This window comes from Centrocercus urophasianus, unplaced genomic scaffold (genome assembly GCF_019232065.1).
Source record: "Centrocercus urophasianus isolate 14NV4802_14NV808 unplaced genomic scaffold, USGS_Curo_1.0 seq_12, whole genome shotgun sequence".
In the NCBI taxonomy this organism is placed as follows: Eukaryota; Metazoa; Chordata; class Aves; order Galliformes; family Phasianidae; genus Centrocercus; species Centrocercus urophasianus.
Genome location: NW_024884364.1, coordinates 56,235,938 through 56,255,443, shown reverse-complemented (window position 1 = coordinate 56,255,443; position 19,506 = coordinate 56,235,938). Strand labels below are relative to the sequence as shown.

Genomic DNA, 19,506 nt, shown 5'->3' with positions numbered 1-19,506 from the left:
TTCTTTCAACTGTAGGAAGAATTTCTCGTATTCTGATTATTCTCACTTACACTTCAATCTGTCAGAGCACCATCTTAGCCATCAAATAGAAGTGAGGAAAATGAAGAAGTGGGAGACCAAATGATAAAGTGGGAGGAGAGACTGGAAAATTATTGGACTGAAAAGAAGCCTGCACAAAATAGCTGGCTATTCTGCATTTGTTACACAAGTCTGGTACAGAAAAAGAGAACTGCAGTAGATTTGTTAGCACCTAGTATTCTCATTCATTTAAGTGCTGATTGTTCAGATATGCCAGTGTCTGAAACAATGAACAGATTGCTCCAGTTCATTTTTTACTAGATGTTTTGCAAATGTTTTGAGTTCTTCCTTGTCATTGAAACGAAAACATGTTAAAAAATAACTTTTGTTGTTGTTGGAAATTTAAGCATTTATAGAAATTACAGAAAAAAATGAGCTTCAGAGAAATGTTTTGTAGTTCAGACTTTCGCTTAAAGAAAGGAGGGGGAGATGGATCAGAACATTTGCTCAGGGCTTTTTCCAGTTTGGTATTGGAAACCTCCAAGAACAAACACTGCACAGATTCTCTCACTGACCTCTTCTACTGTTCAACTGTTCTCATGTTGAAAACACTTATTTTTCTTTCTTACAAGCTGTATATGCTTCATTTTCTACACTTGTGTTTAAAATTAGACTTAAAGTTCTTAAGACATAATTTTTTTTCTTAAATGTTTTTTAAAAAGATTTACTTCCAAAAGGACTACATATTTCATCAGTAGGAGTCTACTATCTCTGCCTAACTTCAGCAGCCTACAATATAAACAAAATACTCAGAGCTAATTAAGATAGTTGCCAGTGAGTCAACTTGGTCTTTAAGTTTGCAAAATCTTTCTTATTTTTAATTCTTTCCAGCGCACACTTCAGCATGTTATGAAGTGGGTTATAATGAAGCTTAATGATTTACCTTACACATTTGAAAACCGGTAATAGTCTGAACAGATTGTCTCAATATTGTCTTTTCTCATTTAGCCTAAGGAAGCAGAAGCCTTCCTTCTGAGTCTTTCAGAAGAAATCCAACGTAGACTTGAAGCTGCTGGTATGAAGGGTAAACGATTGACTCTCAAGATAATGGTCAGAAAGGCTGGGGCACCAGTGGAACCTGCGAAGTATGGAGGTCATGGAATCTGCGATAACATTGCCAGGTAACTGTGCATGGAAAAGAGTGGTCAGTAGTAGGCCTGAGCACATTTCTGCAGAATGCTGAGCACTGAATCTGAGTAAGATGGGACAAAAATTTTGAAGTGTTCAATACTTGTTTGTCTATGTAGCAAGGCTGCGTTAACATCAGATGTTACTATCAACATTCTGTGTCTGTATTTCAGCTACTCAAGAAGGCAACTAGTCCCATTCTCTCGGCATTTACAGTTAAGCTTTTACATATAGTTAAGAAGTGCCTTAGTTTTTTTATTTGATCACTGCCAATATACTAAAGCAGCTTTTTGCTTGGTCTCATTGCAGCGGTTTTGATCTCATTGAGATGCTGCCTGTGGTAGCTGCTCATCCCTGGTGCAAAAGTGTACCCCAGTAAGTTAGTTGATAGGTTGCTGTCAACAGAGGAAGAGGACCTTCAGTTTCCACAAGCAGCCCTATTACACTTAACAATTATTGTTTTTCTGTTTTGTGGGATTGTTTTATATTGTTCAACTGGATGATTTTGACTATTTTTTTTTTTTTTACCTCTTATTTATATGCTTGCAAACACATCAAAACACAAGAATGAAATGCAGACAAATGGCATCTTGTGAGAGCATTTCATTTCATACAGGATTGTTTCAGAACCTTCCAAATACACCTTTATTCTTCAGGCAGACACTTCTGTATCAAAGCATTTATTCCTTAGTAAAGAGATGGTCCTGTCCTGCTTTTTTTATGAGGACACATGTAGCATCTTTAAAATTGTTTGCTCCATCTGAATTAAAACTGCATACATTACCTCTGTGAAAAAAATCTACATTCCTCTCATTTGTTTGATTAGCCCCCTGAAATTCTGTTCTTATTTGTCTCAAATGCTATGCCATTTGGGAATCTAGAACTACAAGGTGCTAGTAGTGCCCTACAAAGCTCCTAGATGGCAATTTTGAAAATTCACAACCAGGTAATTTTGTGTGGGAGCTGTTGCCAAGTTTGCTTTAAGTTAGTTAGCAGTAATCAGAGCTCATCATTATCTGTAGTCCACACACACGTTTGTGCATCTGCTTCTCCTTCAGTGTTCCCTTGAATCACTTGCTTTAGACATTTGACAACTGAAATCATACTGGGTAAACTCTTTATGAATTAAGATTAAACAAAGGGTAGTTCATAGGTGTGCTTCTGTGAGTACAGCAACGTGGAATATATTTGTCTAGCTTCAGAAGGTAACACATATGAATATATCTTACAAATTGCAAATTAATTTTTGAACTGGAAATGTCTGATTAGTAAATATGTGTTTTGTTTTCATGTTTTGTTTTTTTTCTCTGTAGAATATGCTTAGTTCTGTTGCTTCTAAAAAGAAAAACTAGCATTCAGTTTCTGTATGCAAGAAGTCATGATGTGTCTGTCTTTAAGGTCCTCTCTGTAACAAATGCAGAACTGTTGTCTTTAGAATTTGTGGAACAATTTTCTTGTTAACAGTACTTTTGAAAATTCTTTTCAGGACTGTGACTCTAGACCACGCAACAGACAGTGCAAAAGTAATTGGAAAAGAAACTCTAAACATGTTCCACACAATGAAACTGAACATATCTGATATGCGAGGGGTGAGTTAATGGAAATTGGTTATCCTTGTCAACTTCTTCCTCATCCTTCATAGATTTTGGTGGCAACAACCAAGCTAAAGCAAGCGTACATCATACAAAGCTTTTGTAAAGTAAGCTATCCACTCATGAAGTAGCTAGTAAGGATACTGTTTATAACTGCAATCAGAGATTGGAGTTTTTGCTCTACATTGCAAGTTTTAGATCCAGAAAAGTTACCAGGTCGTGGTTTGGCCTTTGTTTGAAGGTGAAATCAATGGCTGTCTTGAGTCATGACTTACTTCATGGTGTTCTTGATTACTTCAATGGTTCTGTCATAGCAGTGTAAACCAGTAGTCTCAAAGACTATTTTGGCATTGGCTGTGGCAGAGCAGAGGCTTTCTAGAAAAACGTGCATTGATTAGTCATCTGGATGTAAAGCAGATTGTTGATTCACAGTATTGTGTTGCAAATTCAGCCCCATAGCTTGGTTTTTCTTCTTGGAGTGCATCAAATAATGATCATCTCTCCCTGTCTTTTTTTCTAGCTTATTTTTCTAGCTTAGAGGGTATCGTGTGCTTTATTTTGCAAAACAATGTACTTCTCTGACCAGGTGGCTTTTTTCACTTCTGGAGGGGGATGTTCAGTCCTGAATGATAGGACAAAGTTCACTGAGTGGTATTCATCTCAACTGACTTAAGTACCCAGTGTCTGTATTGGACCTAGTCCTCTTTAGCTTCACAACTTATGCATAAAGTGAGATGTGTGCCCTTTTTCAGTCTGTCCTGTAGTGTCCTAAAGTTGCATCCTTAACTGTCAATGCCCACATCTGTGCTCATGAATCTGCTGGCTTGTCCCAGTGTGTTTTAGTAGGCTTTTAAATACAACTAACAAACTAGTTAATATTATTAAATTAGAATCCCTGCTATGTAATTACCTGATGAAAATGTGTTTACGAGCTCCTTCCTGCTTTTTGAGCTCTATATGCAATTTTTTTAGTGTATTTTTTTTTTCCTTAAGAAGTGCAGAACATTGACAGTAAAATCCCACAGTGTACCAGTGTATTCATAGTCGGATACATTTTTTGAAGCTCTGTAGATTCGGTATTTAAAAGCAAATAAAAAGTGAAGGTGTTTTTTCAGAATGACAAGCACCTCATCTGATCAAGACTGCTTTCACAGAAATACTTTCATCCTTCGAGAATTTGTGAGAACCATTTCTAGAAGTGAAACAATATTTTCTTCCTCGGTTTTAGACTTGAAAGTGGTGACCTAGTGAGATTGAGGAAAGCCATTCCATTCTCGTTCATGTAGCCATATTTAATGCTGACCACTTTCCTTGGTCAGTGCTGCTATATTTTTCAATATCTAAGAAATGTCATAATGAACAGGTTGTTTCATGGGCCTGTTGACAGCACTTTTCTCTATCAGAGAAGTTAAGCCGGTATTATCGTTGTAATTCATTACTTGTTGGATTGTGGTGGATAATCCTGGGATTTTTATAGCATGTTTTTACGTGGCTATTCATGCTTTTTTAATATTCTTATTCTCTTTGCCATGCCCAACAGGAAGCCAGTTTGAGAAGGAGAAGGGAATGCTATTATGACTGAATTGTAGATTAATGTTTTCATTGTTATTATTGAAAACTTTATTAAATGAGTGTCTTAATGTTTTGGATTTAGGTTGGAATTCAGGTACAGCAGCTAGTCCCCATCAGTAAAACCACTTCAGCTCAATCAGCAGTGCAGTCGGGACGCTTACCTGGTGGATCACATTCAGTTATTGATCTTCTTCATGTTCAGAAAGCAAAAAAATGCTCAGAAGAAGAACATAAAGAAGGTCAGTAAGTTTTGTACTTCACGTGTATCATAATGATTAGTTCTTACGGACTGGAACTTCAGTTATCTTTTTGAATACTTAATCAATTTTACACAAGTGTAACAAAGTTTTTGAGAGCATGTTTTGCTGCTGCAAATGAAAATACTGCATAATTTTTTTAGCGTTATTCCTATCTTCATAAAAGGGTATTAATAGAGGATACTTCATAATATAAAGTTTTATTATTGTGACGTATGTTGTGTAAACTACTGAGTAATGAAAACTTACCTTAGAAAAATTAGCTCTGCTGTATGTTGGCACTTCAGAGTTTTTAACTGTTAGATCTGTTTTGTTTTCGTGTGTGTCTTTTCTTAATGTGTTTAGTATTTGTTGCTGCTATGGACCTTGAAATATCTTCTGATTCAAGAACTTGCACTGTTCTTCCATCTCGCGGCACCCATCTCACAGCTGGTCTCAATTCTAATGTTAGCAAGGCTGATTCTGCTGTCAAATTGAATGGCTTGCATTCTCCTATCAGCGTAAAATCCAGGCTTAATTTGAGTATTGAGGTTCCATCTGCTTCCCAGGTAAAACCCAGTAATACTAAATATCTGCAATATATTATAATAATTTGGAATTGCTGGTCTTATGTGGGCAGAACAAATAAACAAAAAAATGTTGCATCCGTTCTTTTTTTTAAAACTGCAGTTGGATAGAATGCACAGAAAGAGGTGGTTGTTAATGCAAAACTGTTTTGCCTTAGTAAACTGATTTTTAAAAAGCAGTCTTATAGACTGACTCAAAGAATAAAAGTTATTTTTATTCAAAGGATGGAAGCTTAGTGTTCCTGTCTGTTTTGCTTCCCGTCATTTACCAAAGGATTGAAATGGAACAGGAATGAGGAAGATGCCAAGCCTGAAAAATTAAAAAGCATTACCTTTCACTTTACACAGCCACAGCTCTTTAAAGGAGCCTAAAGCCTAATTATAAAGGTCTGTCTCTATTATTGTGGCCTAAAGCTTGAGCATGCTTTGTTGTGGATTTAGAACTGGAATTAAAATACTTAGGCCACCAATTCCAACTGCCTCACCACTTCAGAAATAACTAAAAGTTGAAGCATTTGATTGACAGTATTCTCAAAATACCTCTCGTATGTAGGTGAGGGGCATCAACTCCCTCTCTAGGAAGCCTGTTACAGTTACAATTCTCATAGTAAAGAAATTGTTCCTAGTGCCCAGCCTGACTCTCCTCTGTTGCAGCTCTGTGCCATTCCCATCCTGCCATCAGTTGTTAGGAGCAGAACCCAGCACCTCCCTGTTTCCTGTCCTAAGGGCACTGCAGGGAGCAGTAGCTTACAACATCCTTTTTATACTGTTGAGCACAGAACTCCACACAGAGGCTGCACTATGCTAAATATTGTGGAAGAATCAACTTTTTTTTTAGCTGGCAGCCATGTTGTCTTTAATGTACCCCAAGATGTGGTTTGCCCCCGGCTACTAGAACACCCTGTTGGCACGTGCTGAGCTGCTGTCACCAGCACACCCAGGTGTTCCTTCCTGCTGAGCTGCTTTCCAGCCACTTGTCTCCATCTGTACCAGTGTCCAGATACAGCACCTGGCATTTTCCTTTGTTGAACTTGATGCTGGTGATGATTGCCCAATACTCCAGTCTATCTAGATCTCTTTGCAAGGCCTCTCATCCCTCCAGAGAGTCAACAGTACCTCTCAGCTGAGTATCATCAGTGAACTTTATAAGAGTACATTGAACTCCCACCTCTGGACCAGTGATAGAAATGTTGAACAGGACTGGCCCAAGAATCAAGGGGAACACTGCTAATGATTGGCTGCCAGTCAGGTATAGCCCTAATGTCTACAAACTTTTCAGCTCTACTGTTCAGCAATTCATCACCCAACATAGTATGTACCATCTCTCAGCTGAACAGCTTGTCCAGAAGAATACTTGGAGGGACAGTATCAAATGCCTTACTAAAATCCAGAGAGAGTACTTCTACCACCTTCCCTTCACCTGCTAAGCAGGTGACCTTATCATAGAAGAGGACTTCTTCCTGATAAGCATGTTAGCTGTCTGATGATAGCTTTATTCTTCAAATATCTTCTGATAGCACCCAGGGTAATCTTCTCTATAACTTCTCCAGTTATTGGGGTTAGAGCAACAGATTGTAGTTCCCCAAGTCTTCTCTCGTAGCCTTCATGTCAATTGAAATAGTGTTGTCTAGGTTCCAGTCATCAAGTGCCTCCACAGAACCCAAAAGCTTTGGTAAATTGTTGAGATTGTTCAGCCATGACATCTATTAACTCCTGCACTCAAGGGTGAATCCAGGCTGCATGAACTTAGGAAGATTTGAGTTGATCCAAATAGTCCCTTATGGTTTTGGTGACCACAAATGTAACATTGCTGCTTCATGGTCCTTCAACTCCAAGGACTTGGCAGCCCAAGATCTGTTGTTAATGTTAAAAACAGAGGCAGAAAAGGCACTAAATGTCTCTGCCATCTCCTCAATTCTTAATAGTTAGATGGCCATCTGCATCAAATGTCATTCCATTGTTTTCTTTAGACCTCAGCTTGCTGTTGACATACTTAAAAAGGGCCTTTCTTGTTATCTTATCCACAGTGGCCAGTGTCAACTTAAGCTTTAGTGTTTCTTGTTTTCTTCCTCCGAATGCAAACTGCAACTCTGTAAGCAACCTGCAGAATTTCTGGAGATGGCATATTATCTTTTCCTGCTCAGGTTCCAAGAAGAGTTTCATATTTAACTGAGCCCATTTTCTGCCCTGCTTGTTAAACTTATGGCACAATGGGACTGCTTGTTTCTATGCAAGTGGTTCTTAAAAAGTGACCAGCTTTCTTGGACCCCTGGATTCCCAGTGGAACTGCTAACTTGCTCCCCTGGTAGCTTAAAATTTAATGTCTTCAAATCCAGTGTGGCAACTCTGCTGACACTTTTTTCTCATTTCAACAAAAATTATGAATTCTAGCTGTGAAAAACATGAATAAACTTCAGAAAAGTTTCCATCAGAAAAATGAGGCACATTCTGTAATCAATGTTTAGAGTTCTTTTGATATGATTTGTGAATTCCTTATTCTTACATTAGCTCTTAGAGTTGCATCTGTTAAGTTTATTACTAATTAATTTTTTAAATGTAGTTTTTAACATTGGGGTTTTTTTCTGATACTTTTTTCAATTGACACTGAAGTGAGGAATGTCAGCTTTTAGATGAGAGGAGTACAGTCTTTAAGTAAAATGTTTCTGTGGGGTTTAGGGTTTGTTGGTTGGTTGATTGGCTGTTGATTCTCTAACACAGGAAGAACCTCCTTATTTCTTGCCCCCACATTATCTTTCTGAGCTGGTATCTGCTTTCAAGGTCAGTTATGAGCAAGTTGAATCCTGTCAATACCTTAGGTGTAAGCAGACTTACCTGCTTTACTGTAAAAATTTCTGATTTTTATTTCTGTAATTTAAAGCTGCAAAAGCAATTGCTGACATTTTGTTAGCAGCTTTCCCTAGTTATACGTTTGTAGAAGCCGAGTATGCTTTTGGCAGAAAACTTATTTTTCTGCTTATTTTTCTGTAACATAATGTTGAAGTCAGCTCATGATTTAAAAGCAACCTGGCTGAAAAGTAGGGAGTTCCACTGCTTGCTCTGTTATAGAAGCAAAATGTAAGAACAGGAGAAACATGCACTAACTGTGCAGTGTAGTTCTTAAAACCTTGGTGGCCTTATGGCACAGTGTGCTCCTCTTCCCTTTTGTTTCATAACTGCATCATAATATGGAATTTGTTATGAGGAAGGAGTGCTGACAGTTCTATACTGCTAGTTATATATACTGTGTGCTAGGGAAGGAACAGCATGATATTTTAAACCCAGGATTTCCAGAGGATCTGTATAGTGATGTTACACATAGCAAACTTGGAATGAAAGGACTTTGAGGAAAGCTTGCATACAATCTGAGATGAGAACACTAGATGCTGTAAAAAGAGAAAAGTGAGCAGTCATATTTGCTGCCTACTTAGTGTTAAATGATTATTTCTGTTTTGTGCTTTTTACATTTTGTTGCTGCAGAGTGTAACTGCCAGGTCCTCTAATGTTTGCACATCCACAGATTAAGATGAATTTTTTTCCCCCTCAATCTCAAAGGCTATAAAACTATTTTCTTTTCTGTCTTCTTTTACTGAAATTGACTTTGTGATCTGTTTCTCAGGGACATCTTAAAGCTTTCTTCTTTTTTTTTTTTTTTTTTTTTTTTGTATTTGTAGCTAGATAAGTCTGTGTTAGAAGCTCTGCCACCCGATCTCCGGGAGCAAGTAGAGCAAATCTACACCATACAGCAAGGAGAGACCTATGGAGACAGCAAAAGAGAGCCAATAAATGGATGTAACACTGCACTTCTCTCACAGCCAGTTGGAACAGTGCTTTTACAAGTACCAGAGCTCCAAGAACCAAATGCCAATATGGGAATCAATGTAATAGCCTTGCCAGCTTTCTCACAGGTAGGATGTTTGCAAGACATCAATAAACATCAACTTTCCACCTACAAGAAGAGCTAGCAGCTTTTTCTTGAGACAGAATTGCTAGAATCTGTTACTGACTCAAAATGAATGACGGTCCTGTAAGATGTTTTGAAAGTCTGTGCTTTTAAACATAACTTGCTCTATCACAGAGTATAATGATGGCGTTTATTTATTAAAGATTTATAGTCAATATGCCTGTTTGTCCTCTTAATGCAAAACCTTGTTTACACATTGCTTTGTGATCTAGTGTGTAAATAATTGTTTTTCTGCATTGCGGCTGAGCTATACTGCACCATCAGTCTAAAGCCAGCCTAAAATCAGCTTAGCTTTTCACAGGAGACTCGCTGTGTTTAAGTGTGGATGCTCTGATGGTGTAAAGCCAACCCTTTAGCTTCTGTAGATGTGATTTTTTTTAATATCACATTCCTCTGAGAAAGGCAGGCTTGGGTAAAGATTGTGCATTTCTCCCTAATGCCTAAAAAGGCTCCTATATAGCTGGTCCAGGGCAAGGGAAGTGTGAGGTTCCTCAGAATAGTGGCCTGGAGGGGGGAGGAGGCAGCAATAGCGATGCTTCTGGTGATGCTCCACCTTTCATTCCAGAATGATGTTGAACAAATATAGGGCAAAAAAAAAAAAATCACAGATTGGAATACACAGATACACACTATCTTGCATATGCATAATTCAAAATTATTGGTGATGCTGCTCAATTTTATTTTTCTATTTGCTGTTGCTACACTTTTGTTCTCAATGTGCTGGCAACAAATCAGATTTGTAAAGGGATGTTTGTTGCTGTTTCTGAGGCATATCGATGCTGTCAAAGAATGTATAGAAAATTAGATGAAATTCCTGATCTGCTTTCAGGAAATGATAGTTAAAATAGTATTATTTTTTTTAATGCACAGACCATTCTGGTACTAAAATTTCTTCACCTTAATTCAAGTTGATTGGTTCAAAAACAGCTGGCTCGATTTTTTTTTTTTTTTTTTTTTTTTTTTAAAAATTTTTTTTTTTTTTTTTTTTTTCATCCCTAAATGGCAAATTTGGCTTTTCTGTATGGGATACTGTGAGAATAGGAAGTGATTTCTCCATCCCTCAGCTTTCTTAAATTACGTAATTAAACTCTCACCTGTTAATGAACACATCTTGGACTTGAGGGCTGAATTATGCTGTGCTGTGTAAAATGAAATTGTGGGATATATCGTGTGGGCAGGTCAGCATCACACAGCTGCCTGCCTGCTCAAGGGAGAAAACTTGTGGGCTGGGATGAAGGCAGCTTAGTAGGTAAAACAAAAGCTATACACACGAGCAAAGCAAAACAAGGTTGTCCAAGCAGGCTGTGGATGCCCCATCCCTGGAGGCATTCAAGGCCAGGCTGGATGTGGCTCTGGGCAGCCTGGTCTGCTGGTTGGCAACCCTGCACATAGCAGGGGGGTTGAAACCAAATGATCATTGTGGTCCTTTTCAACCCAGGCCATTCTGTGAGAACAAGAAGTTAATCCACGACTTCGTGTTGGCAGACAGATGTTCAGCCTCTTCCTAGAAAGCAAAGCCTACGCTTAAAAGTGAATGACGTTTGTAGAAGCAGGGCAAACTGCTGGTGGCAGCTCTGCACCTCCTCCTTACATTGCCTTAATGTGGTACAGGTTCTGTTTAGAACTTGTACAGCACATGAAAAGTGCTGGTATCTGCTGAAATGATGAAGTAGTGACATTTTCCGTAACGTGCAAGTGTGATACAGCTGCATGAATGATGTGTTAGGGCAACATCGGTACAGCGACTGCTGTACTTTCAGAGGGCAGGGATGGGGGGGAAGAACAAAACTCTGTTCATCTCCCTATATTGTATTATTATTGTTAAATCTTGGAACAGTTGCAATGTATTGCACCAAAAAAAAAAAGAAGTACTGGATACTGGGCCTCCCATTTTCCTGACTCTTGCATGTTTAACCAGTGAACATTAATCGTTCTAATATAGTTTTATTGAATAAAATTTATATTTAAAAAAGAACTGAGGCCTTAGGAGTTAATTGGCAAGGGGCTGTGTTCTTATCAGTAAATGAAGGGATGGACTTCTGAAAACCTTTTGTGTTAGTTCAAGATATAAAGTAGTTGGACTTTTGCTTCACTTAAAGAAGTGAGACCGCTCCCAAGGATGTTTTACCTGAGGTTTGTGTAGCAGTATCAAAACAAAGAGAGGAACAAATGTTTGCTTGCAGAGGTTTCAGTTTGTCAGTTTGAAGGCATTGTTCTCTGAGTTAGGCTTAGCTGTGCTGTTAATAGCGGCTGAATAACGGTGGAGCATCTTGGGGAAAGGAGTTATTAGCACCTCTGATCATTTCTGATGGTTGGTGTGTTACACATCTATAAATAGTAACTTTGCAAAATAATAAATGTAATGTTAAAAGGAAAATATTGTCATTTTACAAGCTAAAGTACAAAAAGTGTATTTTACACTTCTTATACATGCAGTGTATTTTACAGTGTTTCGGTTTTACAGTGTGTCTCATCCGTTTTTGCTTGGCATAAAATGTAAATACCTTTCTCATGTGGGTAGTGTAGAGGAAAGCAGACATTGCTGATGACTGGCAAAATAATCAAATGAATCTTCCTTCTGTCACTGTTCAGGTGGACCCTGAGGTTTTTGCTGCACTGCCTGCTGAGTTGCAAGCAGAGCTGAAAGATGCATATGATCAAAGGCAAAAGCAACCAGAGCAGCAACCTGCTAACGCTTTTGGTAAGTATATATAGTTGTACAGTGCTTTTGTGTAGGAGTTGTTTAATACCTGAAGAGATTTCTGCAACCCTCAATGCTATGTAAATGTAAATAAAGCTTCTGGGAAGATGTTGTGTTAAATCAAATTTCTCTATTTTTGATAGTGAGTTACAACCAGCTGTGGCCTCATTTTGCAAACAGATGCCTGGCTTTACTTAAACGGGTAATTAATTCAATTCACTGGGACTGTGGCACTAAACCCACCCGTGTCCATATGTTTGCAGAATGGAATGTCAACTTGGTATGTCTCCTGATTTAAAGCACTGCATCTTCAGTACTTAGGTAGCTGAGCAAGTACCTTTGGACTAGCATCCTCTTGGTTTATATAGCAATAGTACGTGCTTCAGGGTAATAATTGATACATGTCGCCATATCTGAGAGATGATTTTACTCCTGCCTGGTCACCTGGGTCTCCTTTATGTAATCAGTAGAAAGGTAGAAGATTAATTCCCTGTGAATTTGCTTATTATGAAATGGGTTGGAAATGCCAGCGAGTTCATTGTTAGTTGAGTGCTGCATTACTACAATGAAGCTTTATTTTAATGGGTAGCAGGCCACTGCACATTAAAGCACTTTGAGGTCCTCTTTGCTGCTGATTCTGCTGGTACCCACAGGAGAGAAGTCTTAGCAGGTGTCTGGGTTGGAGAGGGCTCTAGGATGAGCCACCTTGTCCAGTAGGCTTCAGATTTCAATAGCTGCACATATTCAAGCACTGAAGTGCTGGATATTGAAAGGCTTATGGATGGTTGAGTATCCTGAGTATACAAATGTTTAGGCAAATGCTTTTCAGATACCTAAAATATTGCCAATATCTGCAATGACAGGTGCACATTAAGTTCCTTTATTTGGGTTATGTTTACCTAATTGATTCATAGTTTTAACAGAAGATAGTGTCCTTTTTAGTGGAAAAGCATTTGACTTTAAATGCATCAATCATTGACTATTCATGTGTTTTTCAGTATCAAAGAATCCTTGCCTACAACTGAAGCATGCAACAACAAAAAATAAGAAAAAAATCAGGAAAAAAAATCCAGCCAGTCCTGTAAAAAAGATTCAGAGTCCTCTGAAAAACAAACTCCTGGGTAGCCCTGTGAAAAACATGCCAGCTACATCTGGAAGCCCACAGAAGCTAATGGATGGTTTCTTGAAACAGGAAGGAGCAGCTGCTCAGGTAATTGGAGCTCTAACGACAGCTTTCAGTAAAGCCACATCCATTGCTTTAGATTTGGTCCGTGTTCACAAATATAGCTTGTTTTCTCTGCTGGATTCTTTACTGGATCATTACAATGCATGTGTGTCTTTAGTGTTACCATACTTGTCAGACTGAGCATTACCAACTTATGTTTCAAACAGCTAGAAGCAGTTCCATCAACTTCAGATGCTTCAGACCCATCAGCTCTGCAGACTGAACAGTGTGGTTCCTTCAGGCCACAGGCACCCAACCTGGCTGGAGCTGTTGAATTCAATGATGTAAAAACGCTGCTGAAAGAATGGATAACAACTATTTCAGGTAATGGATTCCATGCTAGTGATGATGTTACTTGCATCACAGGGAAAACTTTCTATTTTTTTAACAAGCTCTTCGTATTTTCTTCCTTCTTTCATCAGTGTTCCTTTTGATGGTTACTTTTCACAGCGATCGTAACTTCTTAATGCTTTGCAGTCCTGCAGTAACTTGATTCTTCCTACTCAGTTGTTCTTTGTTTTTGCCAGCTCATGTTCTGTGTTTTGCATCATGACCATCTGCCTGCTCTTCTCTTCAGCCCGTGGGTCAGGTTCTTGTGTCATGCCTTGATGTTACTTGTATGAAAGGTTTTTCCTACTTTGTCCAGTATGGTAAATCTCTATGGATTTAAAAGCTTTTAAAAGGAAATTCCGCTCCCAAAGTTACTGTTTTAGAGGAAAAGGAATGCATATTTTTTCACATAAAAAAACTGCCAGAAGGCATTGTAGAATAAAAGGCAAAAGTATGACGATGTTGTTAAATTGTGATTTGAATTTCATCATCGTGTCACACAATTAGCAATACCTTCATATCTTGGGAAATCTGACCTGCAGGAGCCCTCGTATCCCAGACAGCGCCATTTTCCTCAAGAGTTCTGGAAGAATCATTCCAATCTAAGTCCCTTTTTCTTTTCCTTCGCCCTTCGGTTGCCGTTTGTCCTTACAGGAGGAGAGGATAAAAAAGAATTGATGCTTCAGGGTGTTGCAATCCATTTATGTACAGAGCTTCTGATGCTGGGGGAGGTATGGGAATAGAGCAGTTGTCAGATTGGCACCTGAAGTGCTAACACTGCCTTGTTTTCTTGTAGTGCATTCTAATTCTTTGGTTATATTGAGAGTGTACTTTAAGAAAAGTTCTCTCCAGTCTTTTCATTGTTTTTTTACAGATCCTATGGAAGAAGACATTCTGCAGGTTGTGAAGTATTGTACTGATCTAATAGAAGAAAAAGATTTGGAAAAATTGGATCTGGTTGTTAAGTACATGAAAAGGTAGCTTAGTTGCTAATATTTGTGATATTTAAATTGTTAGCACTTTTGCATTAGGTACTTGTGAGTTCACAAGCCTGTGAGACATTGAATTGATGAGTGTAAATATTTTGAGCTTAAATTTTATTAAACATTAATAAAGTGAGGAGAGGGAGAGAGCTGGGCTGATAGAACAGATGATCTGAAAAATTAATAATAGCATTTAGAAAGTGTTTGCTGCAGAGAGTTTTGTGTCACTATCCCTTTTCTTCACTCTGTTTTCATTCATTTATCAGCCTACCTTAAATCTCACCTGATCACAGTTCTGTATCCGGATTCTGTCTCACCTCTCCAACCCCATTAAACCCGTTCCTGTTGCTTAGTTGCTGTGCTGTTACTCCCCCTGTGAGTTGGGAGGCCCAGTTTCCATTTGTATCCTGCTTACCAACTGACACTTCACCATGTAGCTCAGCTTCCTGTTTCGTAGATCGTGGAAACATTTATTTCACAGATCGAGTCATGTCCAAAAGACTACAACTTTTGTATTATGGGATGTCTTTAGGCCTCAGAAAACAGGAAATCTGCAGTGAACTGTTTTGTTGAATACTGTGAATTGTTTATAAAACTTACCAGAAAGCATCAGATATCATTGCTGGTCCCCAAATGCGAGATGTGCTCTGACGGCAGTGTCTCAGCAAGCACAGGACAAAGGACATGGAAGTGAAAGATACGCAGCTGTCCATGTGGCACTGACATTAGATCCTCCAAAGCTGTACATGTAGGAGCCCTCTGCTCTCCTGCAGCAGTCATCCAGGAGGTGACTGATAAGGGGAGAGAGAGAGAACACAGTGGCTCTGTCTTCCTTGGGTATTTTTTACTTAACTTTGCTTTTCTTTTAGTAGCAACTGAACGATGGAGCTAACTCGCACTTACCTGTGTGTTCGTGATTTGTTCCACTTGTAGGTGCACAGACAATATAGAGTCCCCCAAATTATGACTGAAATGCCATAGTTATCACTGCATTTGTTGAGAGAGGTGTAGTGCCCGTGTCTTCGTTTAAGAAAGGAAAGATGGGGGTGCAGAAACTTCTGTGATTCTGTAAAACTTGCCATTTTGGGTTCTTTTGTGTAAAGTTGTTGGAAGGTCCCTTTCATCATTTCTGTGATAACTTGTTCTTCAGTTTGAAGACCAAAAGTAAGAAAAGCTAGTTCTGTAATGGTCGTTTTCACCCTTTTTTTTTTTTCTATCTTCCTTTCAGGTTAATGCAGTCATCTGTGGAATCAGTTTGGAATATGGCATTTGACTTCATTCTTGACAATGTTCAGGTAGTTTTACAGCAAACTTACGGAAGCACATTAAAAGTTATCTGAACTTGTAGTGAGGAACTTGAGAGCCTGGAGCTCTCTGCTAGCTGTGCCATAAGTGCTTGTGAGGTATTTGCAAAGTGCATGATAGTAATGCCCTGAGTTTTTATAATTTCAAATTTCTTTTTAAACAACAAAGTGTTTTGTACATTTCTTTTCAGAAAGTGCCAAATTTGTCAGTATTGCATGTAAATAATTGTGTTAAAATTCTTTTATTGTAGTATAGAATCTATTTACAAAATGTTTGTTTATAAAGTTTTATGGATTTTTACAGTGAAGTGTTTACAGTTGTTTAATAAAGAACTGTATGTATATTTTTGTACTGATTCTATTTTGTCATGCTTCACTTTGAATATTGCTAACCCTTTCGATTAACGCTGCAGCTTTGATTCATTTCATGAAGTCCTACACATTGGTGCTGCCTCAGCATACACAGGAGATTGCTGTATGTCCATCTGCTGCACTCTGGCTCCACAGATTTCAGACCGAGGGAAGAAAGAGTATTACGTCATTTCTACTTCATCCTTCAGTAAAAGAAGCCAGCATTGCTCAGGCATTCCCAGCACAGATGGTAGCTGAGGTGCATGTGCTCTCTGAGGCCTGCAAATTCAGGTGTAGAGTTGTCCTTGAGCTATGTGCTTATGAAGGAGAACAAATGGAGACCCTTAAAGTTACTCAAAATAAGCCCTGTATGCCAGAGAGTAAGCCAGAGTGGAGCAATAAGTCTCTTATCAGTCCTCTGAATTGCTTGTACTTGGAGTAGAGCCACGTTCCGCTCTTCACATCCCACCAGTTAACATGCATTTCCTCTGTGCAACAACACAGGGTGTGTGAGTAGCAGAACTCTGTCAAGAAGGGGTCTGTACCTGGGATCAGGAAAAGGTTCTGACCAGAGCGTGGGCAGGCTCTGGAACAGGCACCCCAGGGCTGTGGTCACTGCCCCCAGCTGCCAGAGTTCAAGTGCTGGGGCACTGCTCTCTGACATTTGGTCTGATTTTTTTTGGGTGGTCCTGTGCAAAGCCAGGACTTGGACTTGATGGTCTTTACGGGTCCCTTCCAACTTGGGATATTCTATGAAATAACCCCAACAATTTGTCCCAGATAAGGGGTTTATGTGCTTACACCTCTGTTGGTGGTGTTCTGGACAAGTTTGCTTTTCTAGATGTGTATCAGCCTCATGTGGTAACATTTAGCTCAGTATCTTGAAGGAAGCTGCCTGAAAAGGAAACCCAAATGCACTTGAAGAAAACCCAAATTTTTAATGAAAAGATCTGGGGGTGGATGGGTCAAAATTACCCATGTGAATTTGACTGTAGAATTGAAAGATGGAATACAATTGCTCAAGGTAGACAGGAGCCAGCAGGGCTCTTTCGCAGTAGAGGTGGTCCACAGCTTCCTGGGCTGCATGAGGAAGAGTCAGCAGCAGCAGGCTGAGGGAGTGCAAACAGGCATGGACAGACTGTGAACCTAGTCCAGGTGATCAAGGGAATGGAGCATCTCATACAAGGGAAGGCTTGGAAAGCTCTGATAAGGGTGGGGAATCTCATCCCTGTATACAGACACTGAGAGGAGTAAGGAAAACAGTCCCTTTTCCACTCTTAATTGACAAAGTACAACAAATTACTTTTAACACCTCCCCACACAGCCCTGTAACTAAACCTTGGAGATTGTTCAGAGGGCTTCTGGAGTCCTGAGCAGTAGAGAAGTATTCAAAACCCAACTGGATGTACATAATATCACAAGCACTTCTATTCCATTTCTCTATTTTGCTGTTAAAGAGAAGAATGTATGTGCTGCAGTTCAAACAAGTATTTAGCTCGCTGCATTTCAGGTACACAGCTCTGATCTTCTTGAGTGCTGCTCAAGATATACTTGAAGCTTTCATCTTCAAGAAGAGGATTACTTTTAACTGATATTTTCATTCTCCCTTACTGAGCCCTGCTTCAAACCCCTAAGTATTTTATTCAAGTTTTCTGCTCCCCTTACACCATTTAATGAAGGCATTTTACTAGTTTTGCAACAGCATCCTCCAAAAACAGCAACACTCCTTCCCCTTCTGGATGTGAAGAAACAAATTAAGAACACATCAAGACCACATTAATTGACATCCATGATCTTAACATCTTTTATTAGTGTAGCATTTGTGATTGCATAGTTTGCAAAAGAAAATTGTAACAACTAATTAATTGCAGTCTCCTCTCTGAGACACTGGAACTTGTGGCTTAGAACAGATATGCATATATGCAGTGATGTGAGTCTAGCCTCACTCTAACAAGATGAAAATGTCCTTTTCCAGGGCAAGATAAAGTCTAACAAACAAAAATTCTTATCAAGTTCAGGTGGCAAGTTGTTAACTGCTCCTTTGTAATGGAGCATAGACAGTCCCCAGCATCAAATTCAGGTTTTTTTCCAACTCAGAAAAGAGATCTAAGTGACAGAAGAAACGTGATCAAACTGCTCACCGCAACTTAAATTCTTCTATTTTGAATCATTAAATCAGATCGTTACGGATTTCACTTCAGCTTGCGTTTGCTTCCCAACTCTCACCCCAAGCTGAACATTAACAGTGCCTGAGGAAAGGTAGACTGGGAGAGCCGGGGGGAGAGAAGGGATGGAGATGGTGGGATGGCACTGATTCCTGGTCATCACCAACACCTTCTGAACCGGACCTGTTGTACCATGATACACAACCGCAGGTCAGCTCCCGCAGTCAGCACTTAATGCGGACAATCGCTTTGCAGCAGCTGCAGAGATGACACATCCAACCTCCTCCCCACCACGACCCTCCCGTCGTTCTGACCTGCAACTCATGAGGGACGTTTTGTTTATTGAAGCGCCGTCAAACAAGAGCCGTATGTCCATCTCCTTTATTGCAGCTCTGCGTTATAATGATTACAGGTTGACTGTCATGAACTGTACAAGCAGTAGAAGGCGGCCAACTATGCTTTACATCATTTCACACAAAGCAAATACAGAAAGATCCAATTGCCTAGTTGTCTATTTAAAAAAATGTCTATAGGCACAAAGCAGAAGAATGTTGGAAAAGAGAATCAAGGAAAGAGGTATGCATAAATAAAGAAGTACTTCTTACATCAAAAATGTCCCAAGAATCACAAAGTCTGCAGAAGCTTAGTTAATCAAATACTGCAGTACTGATCTCATCAGTATAAAAGTGAAAGAGCTTTAGTTCTGTAATAAAAATTCAATTTATTTTACTTTATTTTGGAGAGAGGAGGGAAAAAGGGTGGAAGGAAGGTGTAAGAGAAGAAAGGGCAAACTTTAAAACAGCAGCCAGTATTGGGAAGGGCGGTGGGAACAGGTGAACAGGCACATTGGAACCGTGGGAACATGTAAATTGACCACTGTCAAACCAGTGTAAATTTCTTGGTTTCTCATGGAAAACATTTTATCCACATATTTTCCTCCCAAACACATCCAACACTGTCTTCAGTATACGACTTTGTTGGTAACTATCAAAACAGGAATAGCAAGTCTATTCCTGCCTCCCATCACTGTAAAAAGTTATCTAGATGATTTCAAACACCTTCTTCAGCTCCACTATGAGCTGCCAGTCAGACTTCTGCATTTCGTCCCTGAACCAGTCCTTCAGAGCATCGATGGACTGACGGCTGATCTGTAACACACAAGACAAGCCCATCAGAAACAGATGTGCACGGTGACAAAGGCAGCTCTTCACACACCGGGAACAGCAGCCTACAGAAAAGGCACCCACCTACAGAACAGGAAGGGGTGAGCTGTGAGCACCAACTACAGAACGG

General features: G+C 39.3%; 2 protein-coding genes across 6 annotated transcripts in view; one reads left to right on the top strand and one right to left on the bottom strand.

Moving 5' to 3' along the window:
- The window catches only part of REV1 (REV1 DNA directed polymerase), a 54,079-nt gene extending 38,038 nt beyond the window's left edge, over nt 1-16,041 (top strand). For 4 of the 5 annotated variants that reach the window (XM_042809730.1, XM_042809729.1, XM_042809728.1 and 1 more), the window contains 10 exons: nt 1,027-1,199; nt 2,693-2,795; nt 4,453-4,609; nt 4,973-5,175; nt 8,865-9,098; nt 11,747-11,855; nt 12,854-13,065; nt 13,248-13,404; nt 14,285-14,387; nt 15,622-16,041. In XM_042809730.1, the coding sequence (XP_042665664.1) occupies nt 1,027-1,199; nt 2,693-2,795; nt 4,453-4,609; nt 4,973-5,175; nt 8,865-9,098; nt 11,747-11,855; nt 12,854-13,065; nt 13,248-13,404; nt 14,285-14,387; nt 15,622-15,733 (1,563 nt within the window). In that variant the 3' untranslated portion in view covers nt 15,734-16,041. Of the gene's footprint in view, nt 1-1,026; nt 1,200-2,692; nt 2,796-4,452; nt 4,610-4,972; nt 5,176-8,864; nt 9,099-11,746; nt 11,856-11,998; nt 12,136-12,853; nt 13,066-13,247; nt 13,405-14,284; nt 14,388-15,621 lie in introns of those variants that run through there. The other variant, XM_042809731.1, reaches the window with a different exon arrangement.
- A 2,539-nt stretch (nt 16,042-18,580) lies between these two features.
- The window catches only part of EIF5B (eukaryotic translation initiation factor 5B), a 31,702-nt gene continuing 30,776 nt past the window's right edge, over nt 18,581-19,506 (bottom strand). The window contains exon 24 of the mRNA XM_042810150.1: nt 18,581-19,361. Within this exon, the coding sequence (XP_042666084.1) occupies nt 19,254-19,361 (108 nt within the window). The 3' untranslated portion in view covers nt 18,581-19,253. The remainder of the gene's footprint in view (nt 19,362-19,506) is intronic.